This window comes from Siphateles boraxobius, unplaced genomic scaffold (genome assembly GCF_051911475.1).
Source record: "Siphateles boraxobius isolate OS27281-9 unplaced genomic scaffold, OSU_SipBor_1 19, whole genome shotgun sequence".
NCBI classification, from domain to species: Eukaryota; Metazoa; Chordata; class Actinopteri; order Cypriniformes; family Leuciscidae; genus Siphateles; species Siphateles boraxobius.
In genome coordinates, this window is record NW_027508799.1 from 22,156,063 (window position 1) to 22,179,648 (window position 23,586).

The following is a 23,586-nucleotide window of genomic DNA, read 5'->3' on the forward strand; positions in this document are numbered from 1 at the left end:
GCGAATATGTCTGTAAATGTATGTTGACTCTACAAAACTGTTCTGGAGCCAAAGTGACACTTAAAACCACAACACTAACAGTAAAAGTACAGGTTGACTACCAAAGGTTTAGACTGTCATCATGAAAAATTGGTCTTGTATCTTCTAAGATTGGGCCTCTTTACAAACACATCCAATCTGACAGCACATGTATGAGTTCACTGAGAAATGTTTTCTCACTTTCTCTCTCTCTCTCTCTCTCTCTCTGCAGATCTTCTATGACCTGGTTCGGCAAATCAACAGGAAAACTCCAGTACCTGGAAAGGCACGCAAAAAGTCCACCTGCCAGCTGCTCTAATATACAGCTGTTCTTTTGCTCTGAGCCAGGTAGGATCTCAACTATCATTGGCTGAGCAGAAATGATTGACAGCTCAGCACAATCAATGCTCTAAAGCCCCTTTTTATAGAAACCATAGAAATCCGGTTATATTTAGATCCAAAAGTGATTACACTTCTTTGTCTTTTTTTTTCTTCCTGCAGGTCTGATTTACTGCTGTGTCTTGCAGCAGTGCCAGCATTCCGACGTTACTAAAACCTAACATCGAATGGACTTTCCTATGTGGTGATGCCCCTTAAACAAACCAACCAACCAACCAACCAACAACCAACCAATAGAATCAAGGCTACAGTACCATGACAGTTTTTTGCACATAGATAACCATCATCACTTTCCAATGTCGCGAGAAAGAGATTTTTACATATAAATATATAAATATATATTCTAACTGTATGCAACTGAATAAAAAAAATTAAATGAGTAAATGAATACAGAGCTAGACAAAAATAATTAAAAAATACAGAGCCTACACGCAGTGTTATCGCTAACGGAGACAGCCACCGTTGTAAATGTGAGGAGGGAATGTCTAACCAGGCTGTGCACGTTGCCATGGCAATTACAATGATATTTATAAGCACCACTATTTTAGCCAGAGAGGAGAGGAAGTCCAAAGAGCTTCTATATAAACCATTCTTACAGCTAACTTTCACTCCTTGTTTTTGTTTTGTTTTTTAATTTGTTTGAAACTTTTGTTTTTTTTTGTTTTTATTCTAAACATGATTTCTTTGTCATCTACCTTTTTTCTCTTTTATAAAATTACTAGATTTTTGCTCATTGGAGATGTTATATTCGCAACAGCTATTGAGTTTTACCTTTGGAAAAACCTGTGGATACAGTAATGTACATGTAAAAAGTTCAAAAATATAATTTTTTCTGTCACTATCATTGTCCTTAGCCTCAGATGTTTCCTTCAAATTTGTGTTATCTTCTTTATTTCCCATGAATATTCCCCCTAAACTTCATTTCCGTGATCTTAGCTCCATCTCATTGGCCATGCCGGGTTTCTTTGTTTTGTTTACAAAGAACTTTGTACAGCAGGCTTTTTTTTTTAAAAAGGGGGTACTCAAAATAAAGGGTTTGAAATTTTTGTTTTTAGTTCCACCCATATCTGTCAGAAGCTCATCTTTCCGGTGGTTTCATAATAAGTAGTCAAATCCCTCTTGACAAAGCTGATCCTGATCAAATGTAGGACACGTATACAGTATATATTTTAAAGAATTGGGGGTTTTAATACACAAGAACAACAAACTGGCACTCTCAATACTCAAACTTCGCCCCGTTCCCCTTGCTTGCTGATGCATCTGGTGTAAACCGAGGATATGAAAACCAAATATTGGATCGTGTCAGTAAAGAGTGAGGAAAAGATGTCTGTTAGTGACTGTTTCGACTGTAATAATTTGCCGTTTTCTGTCTTCGTTACTGTTGGATTAACTGAATGTGGGGGTGTGGGAACTTTGTGTTAAGCGCGAAAAAAATGGGAATAATTGATTAAAAAAAAATTAAAAGAATGAATTGTGCATTAAGTGCAATCATAAAGAATGTTGTAGCATTAAATACTTGTCTCTTTAAACATCAAAGCGACAAGGTGCAGCATGCCGTATGTACAAACAATGAATTGTTTATGAATGCTTTGAGGATTTGCACTATGTAAAGTGAAGAACATGACTCTTAGGTAGTGTCCGAGCAGCAGCGGACAAAGGTAAACATTACGAGTCGTGTGTTGTTCTGATTACTGCGAGCAAATGCCTTGATGCCGTTTAGGTTTTGAGGGGAGGGGAGGGGAGGGGAGGGGGGGGGGGGGGCTTTAATACGGGGGACCTTTAATGGGGGGGGGACCTTTGGATTGAGGCACAGTATTTCAAATGCAACATCATCTGCTTCTGATGGGCGGCGGGTGGAGGGAGGTAAGGGTGGGTGGATGGTCAAGTGTCAACTTAAAAGCCTTAATTAAAAGTGGTGCAATTTTGTATAACCGAGCATCTGTAGTTTAATAAATTGGATTGCCATGCAAGGGCTCACAAGAAGCCAGTTTTTTCCGGTTGAATGTTTTGTGTATTGTTTAAGCATTTTCTGTCAGTCCAATGAATAAAAAAACGAAGCCATTTAACTTACTCTCTACCATGACACGTTTGCTGCAAGGAAGTCGGTTGCTTTGCATTAAGCATGAACTGAAAGGAAAACAGGATGACAGGTAGGCTATTTTTAATTTCCCAGGAAGATAATGGGTTTTGGGCAGTATGGTTTCTGCAGATGAAAAATATTGGTCCTGCATACAGTACTCCAGTGCTTGCCTTTATCCACTGATGACACATTCAGCCGTCTGCTGTCTAACCTGTGATTTTTCAAACCATACATCACTTCAGAATACACCATCATTTAGTAACAATATATAGGCTACAGTATAATATTATATAAATATGTTAGTAACTATGTAACTTAGTAACTATGTGTGTGTATGTAATATATTATATGTTTATGATATATGTATATATATTATGTGTGTGTGTGTGTGTAAATTGTTACTTTTTATACATGATTTATTAATTTATTAACCTACATTTAATGGTAACATAGGCCAATATAATTTCAGGCAATTGTTTTGGCCAATAGATACTGTCGTCAACAGAATCACTAAACAAAACAAAAACATTGAAATGTGTGACAACTTGCCCCGACCTGGGGCCTGTTTCAGAAAGGAGGCTAAGTGAAAACTCTGAGTATGTTAACCCTGAATTGAGGAAAACTCTGGGTTTTCTGTTTCAGAATGAGAGGTAAGTCAAACCTGAGAAAGCAGGGTAAGTCGAGCCCGTTTCTGAAAGAGAGGTAACTTATACTCAGAGTCAGTTACCATGGTAACTTACTCTGTGAACCTAACCTGGTCGGGACTCGGGAGCAGGTTTACTTCCGTAAACCCAGAGTTTATTTCGGTCTCCTCCCCTTTTTTAAAGAGGAAGCAGTGTTTAAACACCTCATTCATTCTTTTGGTACATTTATTCATTGCTGTTTTTTCCCCCAATTTTTTTAATAAGATGAAGTCTATATTACTTCTTAACTGAACTGAAAATACAGTAGATTAGTGTTACATCATGTAGTTCTAAACAAATTCTACAGAATTAAACTGGCATTCACTGAAAATCATTGAACTGTGTTCATCTGTGCATCAGAAGTTGATGGACCTTCCTCCTGCTGTTCTTCCACACTCTGGGGACGGGGGAGAGATAAGAATATCCGTTTATATAAACTTAGACTCTATAGGCTCTCCACATAAATAATGTGAAGAAATGTGAATGTGTAGATTGTTTGATGTGTAGACACATAATATTAACATTTCCTCTGCAGGCCTCTCTGTGGCAGCAGAAACTGTTTCTTCATCCTCATCGTCCTGTGAAGATGAGCATTTGGTTGAGCACATTTTATAATACTATTTGTCATAATTTCTGGTGTATTGAGTAGGCTACTTACAACTTTCTGGGGTTCTGTTGGGACAAGAGGCTCCAAAAGACAGATATTACCATCAGAATCTGTTGGGAACAACAAAAAACCCAACCCAAAGTGAAATATATGGAAATATCAAAAACAGCCTATATAAAAAATAACACATATGCAGACCTCTTACATATTATGAAGGCACTTGAATCTTCGGGAATGACTGGCTCTGATGAAGTCCCTCCAGGAATTCCCTCAGCCATTGGCCTTCCAGCGTTCAGGCTCAGGGCCATCTCCATCTCCTCTGCATCTCCATCTCCTCTGCATCTTCATCTTTATCTCCTCTGCATCTCCATCTCCTCTGCATCTCCATCTTCATCTTTATCTCCTCTGCATCTCCATCTCCTCTGCATCTCCATCTCCTCTGCATCTTCATCTTTATCTCCTCTGCATCTCCATCTCCTCTGCATCTCCATCTTCATCTTTATCTCCTCTGCATCTCCATCTCCTCTGCATCTCCATCTTCATCTTTATCTCCTCTGCATCTCCATCTCCTCTGCATCTCCATCTTCATCTTTATCTCCTCTGCATCTCCATCTCCTCTGCATCTCCATCTTCATCTTTATCTCCTCTGCATCTCCATCTCCTCTGCATCTCCATCTTCATCTTTATCTCCTCTGCATCTCCATCTCCTCTGCATCTCCATCTTCATCTTTATCTCCTCTGCATCTCCATCTCCTCTGCATCTCCATCTTCATCTCCTCTGCATCTCCATCTCCTCTGCATCTCAATCTTCATCTCCTCTGCATCTCCATCTCCTCTGCATCTCCATCTCCTCTGCATCTCCATCTTCATCTCCTCTGCATCTCCATCTCCTCTCCATCTCCATCTCCTCTGCATCTCCATCTCCTCTGCATCTCCATCTCCATCTTCATCTCCTCTGGATCTCCATCTCCTCTGCATCTCCATCTCCTCTCCATCGTCATCTTCATCTTCATCTCCTCTGCATCTCCATCTCCTCTGCATCTCCATCTTCATCTCCATCTCCACTGCATCTCCATATCCTCTGCATCTCCATCTCCTCTGCATCTTCATCTTCATCTTCATCTCCTCTGCATCTCCATCTCCTCTGCATCTCCATCTTCATCTCCATCTCCATCTCCATCTCCATCTCCATCTCCTCTGCATCTCCATCTCCTCTCCATCTCCATCTCCGTCTCCTCTGCATCTCCATCTCCTCTCCATCTCCTCTGCATCTCCATCTCCTCTGCATCTTCATCTCCATCCCCATCTTTGCGAGCCTCTTCCTTCTGTCTGTTGGCTGAGTAGAAGTCAAATGAGAATGAACATTTAATTGTGTTAATTAGACCTATGTCAAAAATGCTGCTGCACTGCTAGACACTGGATGCTATTTAGTTATTTAATATGTCAAATGTTTGTAAAGTAGCCTACATCCATGATATGCTCAAGCCTTACCTGACTGAATTGAGTTTTTACATTTCATTTTCAGCTGCTGCCATGTTCTTTTAAATGCCTGCAGGATTGCACCTACATGAAAATTAAAATTAGGTTGAATAACATACTGTTCTTCCCAGTTTCGCCTCTGATATTATAACAGTTGGGCAAGTTACTCTAAAATAGTTATTAATTACTAACTACAAATGACATCTTCAACAGTGTAATTAGATTAATGTAATAATTACTATCTCCAAGTATTGGTCTACTTATTACTAATTACTTTATAAATCCCATATCAACCTCAACCACTTGAACAATACAAAAAGAGACAATAAACTGCGCTTTTAATGCTATCAAATTAACAATATACAATTGCATTAATTATTCTTGAATTGACCAAAGTGTGTAGAGAGAGAAGGTTACATTAAAAATATACCTTTAAAAAATGTTATGTCAAATCCACTGTTGTTTTATACAGAATTGTTCTATAGTCTATGCAGTATTTAATGCAATGACATCATATTTTACTTTATATTACAGAAGAATTAAGAGTAATCACTTTAATTAAATTATAGTATTTAGATTACTTGGTAATTACACCCAACACTGTATAACAGTAATTAAAATGTAAACTTACGCATTGACTCGAGCAACTATTTTCTCCCAAACTAACTCACTCGATCGCCGCTGCTGCCTTGGTTGCTTAAAAAAATGTTTGTGTACTGCTGTTGAGAAATATGCAGACCTCTTTTTGTCTGGCGCTGTTACCATGGTGACTCATAATATCTGTGCTCCATTGGTAATGGCTTTTTATAGTTGTGATGCACGCGTTTAACTCAGAGTCGGTCAATTTAGAGTTGATTGAACTTACTCATTTCAGCTGTTCTGTAACCGAAAACTCAGAGTTTCCCATCTCAGGGTAAGTCAACTCAGAGTTCAAGTTTTAACTCAGAGTTGGTTGAACCTCCTTATTGAAACGGGCCCCTGATGTGCCTTGTGACGGCTTCTCCACATGACACCTAGCAACATTCAGATTTTTGGATTAGAACGACATAAACACAGATTATGACATCCAGTACACTAGATGACGCTGTGCTTTTGTCGTTTGCCAGACTAAACGCGAGAACAGAAGAAAAATCCACACATGGCATGTGAGAAGCACGAGAGTGCAACAGAAGTATTTTGGTTTCCTAAATGTTAATATTGTCTGATTAAATTCATGATATCGCAGAAATACTGTATAGTTCGTATGACGCATGTGTGCGTTATCTTCCAATGACGCTCCAAAACAAGAGTATTGTCCATTTGACCTCCGCAGTAAGAGTGCATTCTGAAACATAACGTTACTTGTTGAATTTCATTTTAACAAACACGTTTTTATCATGATTCTCAGCGTGACTCTCAGGTGTTGTAGTAAAGGTCGTCTGTTTCGGAATAAGGCGACTGTCTACCTTTGCAGAAAACTGTCAGATGTTCCCGTCTCATCTGATGGAACTCAGTCCAGCTCTGGTGAGGAGAAGCCCAGGAGAACCCGCAGAGTTCCGGGGAGCGCGTCTATCCTTCTGTTCCCCGGACAGGGCAGTCAGTTCGTCGGTATGGGAAAAGGACTGTTGAAGTATGGAAATGTCAAAGAGATGTTTGCTGTCGCTCAGAAGGTGCTCGGTTATGACCTGCTTTCACTCTGCTTGAATGGACCCGAGAAAGATCTGATGAAGACTGTTCATTGCCAGCCAGCTGTGTTTGTCTGCTCACTGGCTGCTGTAGAAAGACTGAACCATGAAAATCCTGCTGTAAGTTATTCACAATATCAGAATAGTTATGACAGGACAGCTCATCTATTAGTATTGGCTGTACTGTGCATGTGGTCAGTACTTATGAAAAACCCATTGACCCCCTGTATAGGCTATTGAGAGCTGTGTGACTGCAGCAGGTTTTAGTGTTGGTGAATTTGCTGCTTTGGTCTTCTCTGGTGCAATGAACTTCGCTGAAGGTAAAACTCACCCTTACATTTATAAAAACAGACACAATTAGCTATTTGAATAGCAGTAGTCTTCCTTTTCTTAAGGCGTATTATTAGGTAACACTTTATTTTGATGGTCTCTTTTGAACATTCTTTTGACTATAAGTAACTTTGCAACTCCATGTCAAATAACTTTCATTACAGTATTAGTGTACTGTCTGCTTAAAATCTGCAAACTCTTTTATTTTGATGCTCCCTCAACATACTGTACATTCTACTGACTATAAGTAACTTTGTAAATACATGTCAACTTATTCTAACCCTACCAATCTACTAATACTCTACTAACACACTAATGAGAGTTAGTAGACATGTAGGTGCAAAGTTACTATCAAAATGAAGTGAATCCAAATATTATTTCACTTTTTTTTTGGGCAGTAAAATATGACTTAGAGCCCTGGACATGTTGTTAACAATTTTCAGGAGATTCACACACATTTATTTCAAAATGCCCTGTTCTGTGCTGTGCTCACAGCTTTGTTTGCAGTAAAGGTGAGGGCAGAAGCAATGCAGAAGGCCTCCGACCAAGTACCTAGTGGCATGTTGTCTGTGATTGGCCGACCTCAGGCCAACTACAAATACACCTGCGTCCAAGCTAGGGAGCACTGTTTGTCTCTTGGTATCCAAGAGCCTGTGTGTGCCATTGCCAACTACCTTTTTCCAGATGGGAGAGTAATAGCTGGCCACAACGAGGTAAGATTCATCATTTGGAAGAAATGCAAAAAGACCAAAACATTGAGACCAGAAATGTGCTTTAAAAAAGAGTAAATAGATTTTAATTTCATGTAACTTTCCAAAAACCTATTTGTTGAGCCTTTTCCTGCTTGTAACAGACATTCTCTCACACAGGCTTTGGATTTCCTTCAAAGCCATTCCAGAGAGCTGAAATTCATGAGAACGCGACTACTGCCGGTTAGCGGGGCCTTTCACACGGCACTGATGGAGCCGGCGGTCGAGCCTCTGAGAGACGTCCTCAGACAGATAGAGGTACGGCGGCCCGAGATCTCCGTGCACTCCAATGTGGACGGCAAGCGGTACATGCATGACAAGCACGTACGGAATCAGCTGATCAAACAGCTGGTGTCTCCGGTTAAATGGGAGCAGACGCTGCATGAGATTTATGAAAGATCCCAGGGGCAGGAGTTTCCTCACACCTATGAGGTGGGACCTGGTAGACATTTGGGTTCAACGCTACAGAAATGCAATATGAAGGCCTTTAAGAACTATACGCATGTAGATGTTACACTGACAGAGGATTGATCAGCGGTTGTGCAGTCAAAGTTGTGTTTTTGCTGATAAATACAAAGAAACGAAACACTTTGTTTTCTTTTTTTTAGAACTTTTATTGCGCTTGATGGTTTGGAAAGTCCAGCTTCCTTTAATAAGGCAGAAATGCTTAGAGGAAGAGGTAACAATTCATTGGCCCAATTATCCAGCAATAGACCCAATACACACACATGCACACAAAACATTTTTAACTTGCGAAAACCTGCACATATATGTACGTATATATGTGAACCAGCACTTAATTTGAATCAGTTATAAAAGAGAATGCAAAATACGAAGTTTTCTTTAATTTTTTTTAAAAAAAAATCAGCAAAATGGTTATATTTGAGCCAAAGACCAGCTCTTGACCCCCTCACTGTCACATTCAGTCTTCATATCCATACTAAGTTGCAAGGAAGATAGACACAGTGACCAATAGTACAGCAGATGCCAGTATGTATGTGGTCCTGCGAGGCCAGTCAGAAATGTTGGGCACCTGAGAAAAGAATTAGAAAAAATAATAATAATTACTTTTGTTTTATACCAGTTTCACTTAAATACCAGGGTTGCCACAGTCGTGTAAAGCCTAAAAAATATGAAAGCATTCTTTCTAGGCCTGTGCATTTCATTTAAAGTAACAAAATGCAACAAAAAAAAAAACATGGACATTTCTGTAGTGTATATAGTTTTGCCTACTCATGCATGGCTCTGAAATATGAATTAGACTAGAAATTATACTTTGTAAATGCCATGGGTAAATCATAGAAATATATTCTATTAGCGTAGGAATTCTCAAATATAGGCTCCAATTTTTTACACTAATGTTCAAAAGTGGTCAGTAAGATTTTGTTTTGTTTTTTAAAAGAAATGAATACTTTTATTCAGCAAGGACTTATTAAATGGGTCAAAAGTGACAGTAAATTAAAAAATCTGTAATGTTATGAAAAAATCTAAATCAAGTAAATGCTGTTCTTTTGAATTTTTGTACTCGTCGCAGAATCCTGAAAAAATGTATCACGTTTTCCACAAATGTCAAGCAGCACAACTGTTTTCAACATAATAACAAATGATTCTTGAGCAGCAAATCAGCATATTAGAATGATTTCTGAAGGATCATGTGACACTGAAGACTGGAGTAATGATGCTGAAAATTCAGCTTTGCCATCACAGGAATGAAAATAGAAAACAACTATTTTAATCGTAATAATATTTGACAATATTACCTATTACTGTATTTTGATCAAATAAATGCACCCTTGGTGAGCAGAAGAGACTTCTTTCATAAGCATTAAAAAAATCTTACCAACCCCAAACTTTTGAACAGTAGTCTATATTGGATTAGTCTATGACTATTAACCAAAGTGACTTTTTGAGTGTCTTTACCCAAAACTTATACGCATTTTTATCAATTTACAGACACACAAAACAAATATTGTCCTTACCCAGGCTGCCCACTTCTTAGCCTCCTGACAGCCATTTTGAAGCTGTGGAATCAACCAGGATGTCCTCAACATTGGCATAATTTTAGACCCCCAGAGGTTTCCGAGGATCCTGCTTATTACAGTAATAACAAACCACACCCAGAACTGTCACTCTCTTTATTCGAAGAATCCTAAATGGATTGCTTTTGACATTTGAGCATGTGGGAGTAAATGCCTTCAACTCACCCAGAGAACGCTGTCCTGGTTAGGACGTAAAGATAAATCCCAAAATTCAAGGGCTGCAATTGGACGGGCAGTTGTTCACGCCATTTATTGTCCAAGTCATCCCCTATCTGAGCCAGCTGTCGTCCAATAAGCTGGGTGACTCTGATATTCAGACCAAAAAAGATTTGTGTGTAAAATATTATAATGTATTTCACAATATATTTCGATCTGAACAAATGATTACCTTATATTATTGACATAGACAATGTTGTAGTCTACATCACCAGGTCCAGCCTGGAGGGATGTGGCGTTTTTCGGCTGTCTCGTTTCTTCCACCATCGTGTTCTGAAAGGTGTGATCATGTTTATGACTCCAATGCAACCGTCTCTTGCATCACATTTAACCATTTATTTGCCTGGATACCATTTTCTATTTCCTTTCTCTGCTGCGGTTCTTTATTTTGTTTGCGTGGAGGAAGAGAACTTTGTTATTTCGCCTTGCCCTTTGTGGTCTCACGTGACTTGATCCAGCAGCTATTGCTTTCAACGGACTAGTATCACTCTGTAAACACACAGGCCATGTGACCTGAGGACACTGGGTGTGTCTTTGTCTATTGCTGCTGCCATAGTGTTAGAACATGACATCATTGCACAAACAATCAAGTATTGAAAATCACCTGCAGCCATAAACACAGCTTCCTGCAACGCTAGAGGACTATGCTCTTCTGTGGTAATAAAAAAACATGGCGCAGACATGCACAGTTCATAAAGCACCATAAAGCTGACTCAGTCCTCGCCTTCGGCCTTACTTTCACTATTTGATGTTATGAAAGAGCATGTGATTAAAATACATTTTGATTGTTTATAGTATAAATAACACATTTATCATTTAAGAGGGTCTAGTAAAAGAAAAACACGTGTTTTCATTCTCCTTCATGTGACTGTTGAAATCATCAGGTTTAATGCAAATTCTCATTCAAATCAGCCAAACTGCTCAAAGCCGAACTGAACTATTTTTCTGAACAATTACCTTGTTTGTTGACGTAAAACCTAAAACAGAGTGTGAATAATGCTTTCTGTGTGATAACACAGGTTATTATGTCAAAATAAACTGTGACGCAGTCATCATTCTGAGACCAGGAAAAGATTTTTTTTTAAATCATTTTTAAAAATCTTAATTTCTGACTTTTCTTCATTTCTAAAAACGTTTTTAACTGCTTAATCTTATCAAAACATGTATATTTAAATATGAGGTCATCTTTAGATAGCTACAAAGTACTAGTTTTCATCCTAAGGCACGCTAATGAATATTTTAAATGGATTTTGAATCTATAACTACTTGAATGTTTCTAACTGCGAATTTCATAATAGCAGTCAAAATGTTCAGAACAAAGGACAGGTGCATAATGGAAAACAAAAGCAAGATCATACCTTGTTTGTAGATTAAAACGGACGCCGCCCTGCAACATTTCAAGAAATAATTTCATTTGAAGGAATATTTGTTTGAAGTATTGTGAGAAATATATATCAATGAGAATTTTCTGTGACTTACAGCAGCGTCCTTTAATCTTGGTGTCTTGCTGTGATGTGTCTCAGTAGTGCAGTGATCACCTGGAGCCACGCCTGCAGCTTTACACTCAGGAAGTGTCACTTTCATTTCTGACCAATAGAGGACACTAAAGGGTTTGATATCACTACATTCATTCATTCATTCATGATCTCATGCTTTAATTCAATATGCTGGACCAAAACAGACTTATAGGCTCTGGGCGTTTTTTTTTACATTTCAAAAATCTAATGACTTTCATTATCTATGTGTCTTTGGTAAGTAAATATTTTGAATATCGTTGATGTGGGTCTGTGAATTCTCAGAAGTCTGTTATTTAATTGTATGGTATACAGGCCAAGCAACTTTTATGGCTTTTGCTGTGCACCTAAATTACAATTTTCCTTCTTATCGCTTCGATTTGCATTTAACCCCAGATAGAGAGAGAGGGAGAGAGTAAAAATATGTAAATATTTTTGTTTGTATGTGTAAGTGTTATATGTATATACAGTGCTGGTCAGAATTATTTTCCCCCTTGGTAAATATGATCAAAGATGGCTGTAAAAAATAAATCTGCATAGTTAATCCTTTAGTTAAATTAGCAAAAATCGAAATTCCATTGAAGTAAAAGTATTGAAAGTGGGGGGGAAATAACATTATGAAATAAATGTTTTTCTCCAAAACACGTTGGGAACAATTATTTGCCCCCCTTTTATTAAATACTTTTTGCCACCTCCTTTTTCCCAAGAGAACAGCTCTGAGTTTTCTCCTTTAATGCCTGATGAGTTTGGAGAACACCTGACAAGAGATCAGAGACCGTTCCTCCATATGGAATCTCTCCAGATCCTTCAGATTCCCAGATCCATGTTGGCGCTTCTTCTCTTCAGTTCAGCCCACTCATTTTCTATAGGGTTCAGGTCAGGGACTGGGATGGCCATTGCCGATGCTTGGTTTTGTGCTCAGTGACCCATTTTTGTTTTGATTTTGATGTTTGTTTTTGGATCACTGTCCTGTTGGAAGATTCAAACATGGCCCGTTATAAGATTTCTAGCAGATGTTGTCAGGTTTAGATTTTTTATCTGTTGGTATTTGATCGAATCCATGATGCCATGTATCTGAAGAAGATGTCCAGGACCTCTGGCAGAACATTAGGTCCACAGCATTAAAGATACAGCAGAGTATTTCATTTTACACATGGTGTACTTTTTTATCCCTGTGTGTTTGCTGCCAAAAAAAGCGTATTTTTTTGTTTCATCTGACCATAGAACCTGTCCCATTTGAAGTCCCAGTAGGGTCAGTTACTTTTCAAACGTTCTTTGGACATATCAACTCCCTGGACCTTAAATCCCATTGAGAACCTGTGGTCAATCCTCAAAAGGCGAGTGGACAAAAAGTAGTCTACAAAATGTGATTATCTCCAAGCGCAAACGAGGCAAGAATTGATCGTCAGGATTTGGTCCAGAAGCTGATTTCCAGCATGCCAGATCGAATTCCACAGGTTATGAAGAAGAATGGTCAACATAATAAACACTGACTCTCTGCATATGGAATGTTTTTGTCAATAAATGCTTTTAAAACGTATGAAATGCTTATCAGTGTTTTCCAGTATACCATAGAAACAATAATCTGAAAAAAATCAAATAATACTGAAACAGCAAACTTTTTGAAACAAAATTTGTCACTTCCAATACATTTAGCCACACCTGTACATTAAACGAAAATTTAAATTCACAATTGCTTTCTGAAGAAATTCAGATGTAAACAATAATTTCATATTTATTTAATTGTTTTGAATGGTTTTGTTTTGCTTGGAAAACAATCAGAAACCTTTTGTTTTATTTTGAAAACAACCAGAGACTTTTATTTTGAAGTGTAGAAAACGGAAGCGTCGTCGAACGTTGGCTTCACATAGTTATGGACCACAGTGGTAAGCAAGGAGGGAAATTTATGGTTTTCAATCTTAGGTTTATTTTACCCAAAACGCGTTTCTTATATCCACAAAATAACTGCGCTGAACGTTTACATATGTTTGCGTATGGAAAGACGAGCTACATCTTGTGTATGCCTGGTTAAAGACCTTTTCCTATATCACTAACGTTATCGGTTATGGCCTCTATGTCAATGTGGCGTTTACCTTCCTGATTCCGTTTATTCAATATCTTATAAAAAAAAAAAGCCTGCATCATGATGTAAATAAATACATACCGTCTTTGAGGTTATTTAGGGTAACCTAATCGCGACTGAGAGGAATTTTGTTGTATCGCTCACATCAGTTTTAATGTTAACTTAACCTAGCAGAAATATAGTCTTATTTATGCACAAATGCAAATGTTTCATCTATTCTCTAGATATAAACTCGAATTAATCGATACAGACTGCAATGCAGATGCGTTTCATTCAGCACCACTCAGATATCTCAGTTTGTGATTGGTTAAGGGATAAGTAGTTCACCCAAAAATGAATTTCTTCACCCTAAAGTTGTTCCAAACCTGTGGGAGTTTCTTTCTTCTGCTGAACACAAAAGAAGATATTTTAAAGAATGTTGGTAATCAAACATTTGACGGCACCCATTGTCTTCTAGTAGGACTCAAATACTATGGAAGTCAATGGCTAACGTTACTGTCTGGTTACCAGCATTCTTTAAAATATCTTCTTTTGTGTTCAACAGAAGAAAGAAAAACTTGAGGGTGAGTAAATGATGACAGAATGTTAATTTTATTTTTGTGAATTATCCATTTACAATCAAGAGGTTCACTGATTATGTACCTCTATTAACAACTAATTAAGGTGCTGTTTTTGACTGAAGGTCAAAATGAACACTTAATTTTTGTTCTTCAATGCAGACAATGATATGCAGGGTACGGATGGGCCGTTAGGTGGTCCTGATGTCAGGAGGAGGATCCCAATCAAACTTCTTCCCAAACAGGCCAGGAATAAACCTGCCCCACGACCACAGAGATCAACGGGACGGTTACCACCCAAAACCCATTCTGGAGAAGAAGGTATTGTCTATATATTTTCATGACACATTTTTCTACATTTTATCAAGAATATTATCAGATATTATGATGCACTACAAAAGGAGCTTGTGTTTCTGCTAGAAGGGTTTAATTTCAAGCAGGAAGACCGATTTGATTGTGGTGTGAAAGCAGGAGATGCATTTGCAACTCAGCGTCGGTTCCCACAGCAGCTGTACTGGGATTACAAGGTACATCTATATACATATATATATATATATATATTGTCAAATGTACTCCCCTCTCGATTGCTCATGTTTGAAGTGTTGTGGTCACTCTTGCTTTTTGTTTTTCTAGCTAAACTTGATCGGTGAAAAGGATGAGACACCTGTCCATTTTTGTGACAAATGTGGACTGCCAATTAAAACATATGGCCGTATGGTGAGAGCAGTTGATGTGTAACAAATGTTCAATTTACAAGTGACAGCTTTTTGGTGACATTATATTATTTCTTTACAGATCCCATGTAAGCATGTTTTCTGCTCTGAGTGTGCATTGCATCATGAAAGGAAGGGTGATAAGATGTGTCCAGGGTAAGAATAAGAAGCAGTTTTTGCCTCTACTTAAGCATTTGCATACAAATATGGCTGTTGTTTAATACTACAATAGAGAATGCTGGGCTTGATGTAGATATAGGACTGGATTATATACCCTAACGTTCAAAAGTTTGGAGTCGGTACTTCTTTTTTTTTTTGAAAGAAAGAAATGGTTTTATTTAGCAAGGATGCATTAAATGTATCATTAAACTGACAATAAAGACATTTTTAATATTACAAAAAATATCTATTTCAAATAAATGCTGTTCTTTTAAACATGAAAGAATCATGAAAAAGCAACTGTTTTCAACATTGATAATAATATGGTTCGTACTAATGTTCATAACGTTGATTTTTTACTGATGCTTCTCCATATGTCCTCTCTGTTTCCAGTCTGAACATGTACAGCTGTACAGACCCGGTCCAGCGGATTGAACAGTGCCAGCGTGGCTCTCTCTACATGTGTAGTATCGTTCAGGGTTGCAAACGCACCTATCTTTCCCAGAGGGACCTGCAGGCCCACATCAACCACCGACACATGCGGTCCGGCAAGAGCTCCAGCAGCCGCTCTGACCCTCTGCACCTTCCTCCATCCTCGGAGGTGTCCGACCGCTTCCGCGTGCCTCCGCCTCACCTACCCAAGCCCCATGTGCTCATCCCTCCTCCTCTGGCTCATCAAGGTCACGACCCCTACAGCCAACCTCCCTCTTCCTCCCACGATGACCACCGACCTCCGCAAGGCCAACCGCCGGGAGACATGGGGCCATCCCGCTCTCTCTCTCAGGAGACCTTCCGCATCTCGACCGTCACCACGCGAAAGCACAGCAACCTCATCACAGTTCCCATCCAGGACGATTCTACGAGCTCCGGACCATCACGTGACACACTTCCCCAGCCCGGCAACGCTCCACCCCCTCACCATCACCCCGGAGACTATCCAGGTCAGCCCGTCGTGACCCATCCGCATCACATGATGGCGCCACCTCAGCAGCACTACGGACCCCCTCCGCCCCCTCCCCCCATCAATCACCCCATGCCGCACCCGGGACAGGGCTCTAACACACCTCACATGGTTTTCAACCAGGCCCCTCCGCCACTGTCGTCTGTCCCCCCACCCATCACCCCACCTCCCGGACACCTCATTGGTCAGATGCCCCCGTTTATGAACCATCCTCCACCCGGGCCGCCCCCTCAACACGGTGGACCCCCTGTCAACGCCCCGCCACCCCATCATTACAACCCACAGTTTCCTGAGGACAAGAGCACACTCAGCCCGCCGTTTAACCAGCCGGGGGGCATGAGTCCAGGAATGTGGCCGGCCCCCAGGGGTCCTCCTCCCCGGATGCAGGGTCCCCCTCCACAGGGACAGATGCCGGGGCCGCATCACCCGGATCAAGGCCGCTACAGACCATATTACCAGTAATAATGTGTTTTTGTTGTTGCTAATCAAAGTGATTTAGTATGTAAACTTGGCAGGGATTCGAATGCATATTTTATAGTCTGAAAATAATAACTGTATAGTAGAGATCAGTACTGAGTGGTGTTTTAAATCTTGTCGTCAGATATTCAAACATTTACTTTTCAATAATTGAGCCCATACATGCTGCAATTTAGGGGCTTGTGTTGATTGTTGAATGTTTCTTGAATGTAATCAGAATTAAATGTACAAATTAAATGCGCTTTTATTGCGTTCATCTACTCTCTCACCTAGTGTCTTAAAATCAATTTAAAAAAAAAATCTCTGTCTTGACAAAAATGAGCTTGGAGTTTATATTCAATATTTTTTGAATGGTCCTGAAAGTTTGGCTGAAAATAGACAGGTAAATGTTATACATTAAGCTGTCCAAAATGTATTGGCTGTTTGCAATTTTTGTAAAACCTACATGTCTCATAAATGTTTACATATTCGCTGTCTATAACATGTATATTAAAAGCAGGTAGTGTATAGTTCTTTTACATTTATTACACTTAATTTGTTTAAAAACATTCATTATAAAAATCACATGTATTAACATGACAGGATTTTCATAAGCAAAATACATTCATACATAATTCTAGTATTGGATTATGGCCTGTCCAAAACACTCTACAGAGGGAATTGGATATTAATTAATTGAATGTATTTATTTAAATAAATATATAAAGGTAATAAGTAACATAGGCACTGCAACATACATTTTTGCTGGGATGGTGTGGACTTAACAGGAAAAGAAAAGCCGAAAAATAATTAAAACTACATTAAACACTGAAACTCCGTTTAATGACGAGACAAAGCTGTAAATATATCATAATAGCACATTACATTTACCATTTGATTGAGCCGTCTTGAATACCGATTTCAGAAATCCGTCAGCAGCCCTGACTGACAAACACATTGTGCGCTTTAAAAAGTAAATGTGTTAGGCCTACAGTTTTTCAGCATTTTCCATGTCTGTACACGTCAAAGAGGAAACGTTTGCAGGACCGTGGAGAATGGAAATCACCTGAGGCTGACTTTGCTCTCTGAGCAGAAACACGTGCGGCAGGTGATGACCATAACGGAGGAGAAAAGGAGGACCTGGCTTGTAAGGTAACAATTGTTATCATTAAACGTTAGCTAAAATGGTCTTAACCAATTACATTTGTAATATCCAAAGAGTGTAGGCTTCTGCTCGCCGCTTGTGACAGTTTCTCCTGTGATTTAAGTCCACTAAATCGCCAGTAAACATGGTAACAATAGATGTGCTGTAAACTAGGATAGTGCATTTTATTTTTTTTAAAGCAGCCTCAGTTGAGTGTCTATCCACTGGCTAGACTTAAAAACAGCCCTATATGCACTCATAAAACATTTACCACAACCTTTCCATTATGATATAAAGAGTATTTCAGCAGGGTTTTCTGTTCCTCACACAGTTATACTGTCTCTCTCTGAATGACCCCGTTGTTCATGCTTATATCCTGCAAACAGCACAACACAGATAGACACACATATATCAGCATGGAGAACCTTGACAGCAGATGGTTGTTGTAAATTAAATATTTATTATCACAACATTGAATCATTTTATGTACCTTTTCTAGTTCTCCATGATCTGGATGCTTCTCCAGAATGTGCAACATGGCGTCATGTAGTGTGGGGTAGAAGATGGAAGTCTTAATCTCGTCATCAAAAAATGTACATTGATTAAGTTTCTCCATGATGTATACTGTAAAGATAGCAGACCTGTCTTAATTAAGAGCTTTAGGAATAAAATGGCTGGAAATAAGGACAACTTTTATAGGAGATTGTTTTACCATCGCATGCTATGTAGACGTCCACCTCAATTCGTATAAACTCTTTTAGCATCTATAAGAAAAACAACAGTATCATGTGAGGTACATGAGGAATTTCTGACCATCTTAGAAGAAACCAGGCCCAGTGACAATGAACAGTATGCTGTATCTCATAGTAAGCCATTTTTACCATCTTAAGACCCTTGAGTGCAGATATATCTAGGAATGAGACGGCAGAGAAGTCCAGGACCAAACTGTGCATGTTCACAGGAGGGACAGAGATTTTGGCAGGCAGTTCTGTGTTCCAGTTCACCTGGATTGGAAGGCCAGAGAAGTCAGTGGGCTGGTCCAGACTCTCCATGTTGCTGTCATCCTCTGACGTGGTAATTGATGGTTGTCTCACCTTAAGGCCTCTCTGGAAGAGGGAAGAATTGGACGTGGATATGGTTACCATATGCATTTCAGATCATGCAGGAACAACTCAGGTTTTCTGTTTTTCGATTGACTTCATTTAGTACAACATTTTTTGAGGACTTTATCAGAACATTGTATACTCATTCATCACTAGTATTGTTTACTAACTATTATATATATATATTTTACATTTTAGAATAACAAAAAAACGTTTGAGAATGTTATAATTACCAAAAACTATTTTAAAAAAGTTTTGAAGATAATTGGAAGCAGAAGCACAAATGTAAAATATTGTAAAAATATTACATAAATAAAAAAATGCAGCAGTGTCCTTCATTATCCTGTTCTATTAATTCATTAACACATATTTATATTTTTTTATTTAAACTAAATGGAAAGTATGATAGGTGTCTTTTATCATCTTGTCCTATTAATCCATTAAAATTAAATAAATGATTATTATTTAAATAAAACCATAAGTGAAGTGGGATTGTGTCCTTCATGATCCTGTCCTATTAATCCATTAAAATCACATTAATGAAATAAATAACTATTCATTTAAATAAAGCAGTATGGTAGGTGGAATAATCCATTAATAAATAAATACAATTTACATTTTAAAAGAGTATTTTTAATGTCATGAGAAAAAAATTAATTGTGTCTAAAAGTTGTAGTATATACGAAACATCACTGATAAATCACAATAATGGTTAGGACATACATCTGACACCACCAGCTCTCCATTACGCAGCATTTTTCTGATCTTTCGCAATGCTTTGTTCCTTTTCTTCAACACTCTTAGAGGACTAAAACCCACCTAGAAGAAAGCTAATATTTAGCCCAGAGAAATAACACCCAGCTCTTTCTATACCAGGTGTGCCAATTCCTGTTCCTGGAGATTGATACCTTCCTGCTAAGTTCTGCCCCAACCTTGATCGAACACAACTGTTCCCGCTTATTAAGATCTTCAGGAGCACTTGATAATCACAGACAGGTGTGTTGGATCTGAACTCTGCAGGTAGGTAGACCTCCAGGAACAGGATTGGGCACCCCAAATCTCGAAAATAACAATAAACATACTGCTTGGACCAGTTTATCTCTGAAGAAATCAATGTTAGCAAAGAAGATGGGCGAGGGGATTTTGAATATTTTAACTCCGTCAGGTTCAGAAATCTGAAATGGAATAAAATCTCATTGAAACAACATTTTGGTATTTGTAAAAGAAAGAATAATCTAGAGGAAGGGCAAGATCAGCACTCACAGAAATGTAGTCTTTGCGATCCCTGTAGATGTCAGTTCCTGTAATATTGGCCAGGACGGAACAGCGTGGGCTGCACCAAAAAAAATATTCAAATATTTTGCAGGGTCAGTTAAAAATCAATAAAACTATATTTTGGCATTTGAAGGTATCATGAATCCACTCTCACAATTGAGTCCTGCAGACCGCAGTGAACAATTCTGCCCCAAGACCAACAGCCAACCCCAGATCCAACCCCAGAAAAAGAGAGGCCAGGAAGGTCACCACCCAGGTCACCTGTGAGAAACAGAGACACATGGGCATTTTGATCTGGACCAATCTCAATTTAGTTTTTGCTGGAAAAGTTTTTTTAATTTAGATCAGCATATGCTTAGGTTTTTCATTATATTAAAATAAAAGCTGCTAGAGGACTAGATTATTCTCAAAATAATGAAAAGAGAAACTCACAAAGTCAGGCCGGTCATTCTTCCATAAGAACGGCAGCTCTCTGAACTGCATCAGCATGCCTTTCAGATTAACAATGACCAGAGCACCTAGAACAGACTGAAAAGAAAAGCATAAATGTCATTAGACAGACTCCTGCATCTACAGTCAATAGTTTATATAACTAAAAGGGATTTATAGAGTTAAATTGTGATATTAGCTCATGCAGTTTATATTCTGTGTATAAAGACATAAAAATTCTCACCCTGGGCAACGGCTCAAGTAGAAATCCTACTGCGACAATCACAATCAGTACCATCATGGCTGAAAGAGCTCCAGCTATCTACAAATGTTATAAAACGAACATTAATCATTCATTCTTTGTATTCTTGTAGTAAGCAGATGGCTTCAGATCAAGGAATAGCATGAGAGTTTTACCTGCGTCTTCCCTCCAGTGCTCTCTTGTATAGCCGTCCTAGAAAGTGCTGTGCTGGCGGCAAATGACTGGAAAGATGCCCCAAATATGTTGCTTACCCCGAATGCAATGAGCTCCTGTTACATACAGATGAGCATATAAAACTGTGTCCGTGTTTTTTGCAAAATTGCGAAGTCAGCAGTTCAGAATTTGCATAGTTTGCAGTGACTTACCTGGTTCCCATCAATCGTATAGTCGTGCTTGACGGAGTAGACTTTAGCTACTGAGAAAGCCACAGCAAATCCTACTATGGCCATAGGGAAGGCCTCCACTGCACTCTCCTCAATGACTTCCAGGTTTGGAGCAACCGGTGATTCATATCTAAGAATGAGAAATGTTACATATTAGATGTTGATTTCCATCTGGGAAAAGGCTTATATTGCTTTTTTATTTCATCTGGTTCATATTTTTCAACCCCAAAGTCTTTGCATAATTTAGAGCAATCACTTATATGCACAATATATCTGTTCCCATTGAATATGCACATTAAATATAGTCACTTTTTATGTTGCCGATATTGTAGATCACATATTGTTAGATTCTCACCCGTTCACCATCTCTCCAACCACGACCACATCAAATCGCTCCTCGAAGTTGAATGCATAAGAGACTCCACAAGCAATAACAGTCTGTTGGGATAGATTTGCATTAATTTTGAGAGCTTGTATATTGGATAGAGTTACTTGTTGATAGAAGTGATGTATTTTGTCTTAGTGTGGTAATTATATCTACCATTATGACTTCTATAGGTATCGGCACAGGTAGTTTCGACTTGAATCTGTCATTGATCTCCTTCACAATAAGCACCAGTGACATGATCACAATAGATGTCACCAGGTCGGCCACATTCGTGTTAGTGATTCGGCTAAAAACTTCCACCAAAGTCTGAAATCAAAGACCAAATGTTTGATATGTCCACTAAAAAGTAATACGGAACTACAGTGTGTGATGATAAATGTCTACATTGCTGGTGCAATGAACGAGAAGAACTTTAACTTACATATACAATGGCAAGTGGCCCGTTTATACCAGGAAAGTCCAGTCCCAACACAAACCTGAGCTGGGATACCAAAATGTGAACGGCAGCTGCAGTGGTGAATCCTGACACCATAGTATCTGACAGATACATGACAATAAAGCCCACCTGCAGCAGCCCAATTATGAGCTGAAAAAAAAATATAATATATATATATATATATATATATACTGGGGTGACTTGTCTTTTCGAGAATATACCTGAAATGCGCCCATGAGAAAAGTAACCGAGGAAGCAACTAGAACTCTCTGCTGTTCCAGGCTCAACCCTTCAAATCCAGTGATGTTTGCTGAGGGTCCCTCATCAGGCACCAGTCGTGTGACAACAGCGCCCACCATCAGACTCAGAATAGGAAAAGCCCCTTTAACATGGTCCAATTAGAAAGTGCAACCTCAGTCACTCATGTCCAAACCTTTACTTGTAATTCATTAGCCATCCTGTGATGTTGTGTGTACACATATATCATGTAAATGCAGTGAAAAATATATCACACACCTACTGACAGGTGTCTTGAGGTGCCCAAAAAGAAGTAGACTATTGCAGGGAAGAATGCAGTATACAGTCAATATCCCGGTGGTATACTGGACAGCAAGGAAAATGCAAGGCCTGATGCAAAATAATGGTGTAATCATATTTTATAATGTATTTCTGTATTACGAAGTCTTCAAAAAATGATTTTAGCCAATCTATGTAAAAAAAAAAACATGCAATACCTTGTAGCACTGCCACTAGTCCAGTGCTGATGCCTGAAACAATGTCACCCATCAGCCATTCTTTAATGTTGTAGTTCTTCATCCATCCAATGATTGGAAGAAAGGAAAGAGCTGCGTTCTTTGCACGATTCGTATCACAACTACAATGTACACCATAACAACACAATTTGCTAAAGCTTCCCGTTTCATCATTTAGACCCAAACGTTTAGATCCATACACTATCTCAATAACAACATCTGCAAACGTGCTTATAATAAGCTTATAATACCATATTTCAGTTTATTATGAATGCGTTATAGAAGACAGAAGGAAGACAGAGGCTAACAATGAATAAATGGTGTGACTATATGAAGGGACAGATTTTTACGTGAAGTAGTCTTTCAGATGGTGCCGTAGAGTTTTGCGGCTCCTGTTGATCCTCTCGTGCTGCTCTGCAAAGGAATCCTCTGAATACAGAGGCCTGACCACAACATAGTGTCTCCCGAAGGGCTGCATCCTGATTAGTTCGTTTTCAGATGCATCTCGAGGGCTTTATATAGTCTGGTTTGTTTGATGAGGGAGCCATCATTAGTCTTATCACAGATATTGTGGGCTGTCTTTTGCGAGCATTAATCATTGAAGGATTTTGTAACAATATGGGTTTTGTTTTGTCATTCTTCCTTATTTACATGCTTTTTAGAGAAGGAAACATAAAAAATAGAGTTGCAGGAAAAGTATGTGAACC

General features: G+C 38.8%; 5 protein-coding genes across 11 annotated transcripts in view; 3 read left to right on the forward strand and 2 right to left on the reverse strand.

Annotated features, from left to right (window-relative positions):
• Positions 1–1,463, forward strand: part of rap1b (RAP1B, member of RAS oncogene family) — a 55,911-nt gene extending 54,448 nt beyond the window's left edge. For both annotated transcript variants that reach the window (XM_077234296.1, XM_077234295.1), the window contains exons 7-8: positions 251–366; positions 520–1,463. In XM_077234296.1, coding sequence (XP_077090411.1) covers positions 251–337 — 87 coding nt within the window. In that variant the 3' untranslated portion in view covers positions 338–366; positions 520–1,463. The remainder of the gene's footprint in view (positions 1–250; positions 367–519) is intronic.
• A 4,866-nt stretch (positions 1,464–6,329) lies between these two features.
• Positions 6,330–8,856, forward strand: mcat (malonyl CoA:ACP acyltransferase (mitochondrial)). 2 transcript variants are annotated; one of them, XM_077234263.1, is made up of 5 exons: positions 6,331–6,577; positions 6,720–7,050; positions 7,163–7,250; positions 7,756–7,973; positions 8,130–8,856. In XM_077234263.1, the coding sequence occupies exons 2-5, from the start codon at positions 6,856–6,858 to the stop codon at positions 8,538–8,540; spliced, it is 912 nt and encodes a 303-aa protein (XP_077090378.1). In that variant the 5' UTR covers positions 6,331–6,577; positions 6,720–6,855; the 3' UTR covers positions 8,541–8,856. The 2 variants fall into 2 exon arrangements, with proteins under 2 accessions (XP_077090377.1, XP_077090378.1); XM_077234262.1 differs by having other exon boundaries at positions 6,330–7,050.
• On the reverse strand, positions 8,599–11,830 carry bik (BCL2 interacting killer). Of its 2 annotated transcripts, none has more exons than XM_077234264.1 (6): positions 11,744–11,830; positions 11,623–11,651; positions 10,437–10,537; positions 10,214–10,354; positions 9,989–10,100; positions 8,599–9,042 (listed from the first exon to the last, which is right to left on the reverse strand). In XM_077234264.1, exons 3-6 carry the CDS (start codon positions 10,529–10,531, stop codon positions 8,950–8,952), a joined length of 441 nt encoding a protein of 146 aa, XP_077090379.1. In that variant the 5' UTR covers positions 10,532–10,537; positions 11,623–11,651; positions 11,744–11,830; the 3' UTR covers positions 8,599–8,949. The 2 variants fall into 2 exon arrangements, with proteins under 2 accessions (XP_077090379.1, XP_077090380.1); XM_077234265.1 differs by having other exon boundaries at positions 9,989–10,097; positions 11,744–11,804.
• A 1,768-nt stretch (positions 11,831–13,598) lies between these two features.
• On the forward strand, positions 13,599–16,996 carry cbll1 (Cbl proto-oncogene-like 1, E3 ubiquitin protein ligase). Of its 4 annotated transcripts, none has more exons than XM_077234291.1 (6): positions 13,599–13,664; positions 14,581–14,739; positions 14,839–14,945; positions 15,052–15,135; positions 15,214–15,287; positions 15,684–16,996. In XM_077234291.1, exons 1-6 carry the CDS (start codon positions 13,652–13,654, stop codon positions 16,711–16,713), a joined length of 1,467 nt encoding a protein of 488 aa, XP_077090406.1. In that variant the 5' UTR covers positions 13,599–13,651; the 3' UTR covers positions 16,714–16,996. The 4 variants fall into 4 exon arrangements, with proteins under 4 accessions (XP_077090406.1, XP_077090407.1, XP_077090408.1 ...); XM_077234292.1 differs by having other exon boundaries at positions 13,611–13,664; positions 14,842–14,945; XM_077234293.1 differs by lacking the exon at positions 13,599–13,664 and adding an exon at positions 14,333–14,424.
• Positions 16,997–17,906: 910 nt separating this feature from the next.
• Positions 17,907–23,383, reverse strand: slc26a3.1 (solute carrier family 26 member 3). Its single transcript, XM_077234266.1, is given in 19 exon segments — positions 17,907–18,227; positions 18,342–18,475; positions 18,564–18,615; positions 18,733–18,957; positions 19,678–19,773; positions 20,037–20,129; positions 20,218–20,287; positions 20,384–20,490; positions 20,662–20,757; positions 20,903–20,980; positions 21,076–21,189; positions 21,286–21,433; positions 21,659–21,741; positions 21,845–21,997; positions 22,113–22,277; positions 22,349–22,509; positions 22,644–22,754; positions 22,862–23,001; positions 23,230–23,383. Coding segments are annotated over 19 exon segments (2,199 nt in total). The 5' UTR covers positions 23,358–23,383; the 3' UTR covers positions 17,907–18,182.
• Positions 23,384–23,586: the final 203 nt, after the last annotated feature.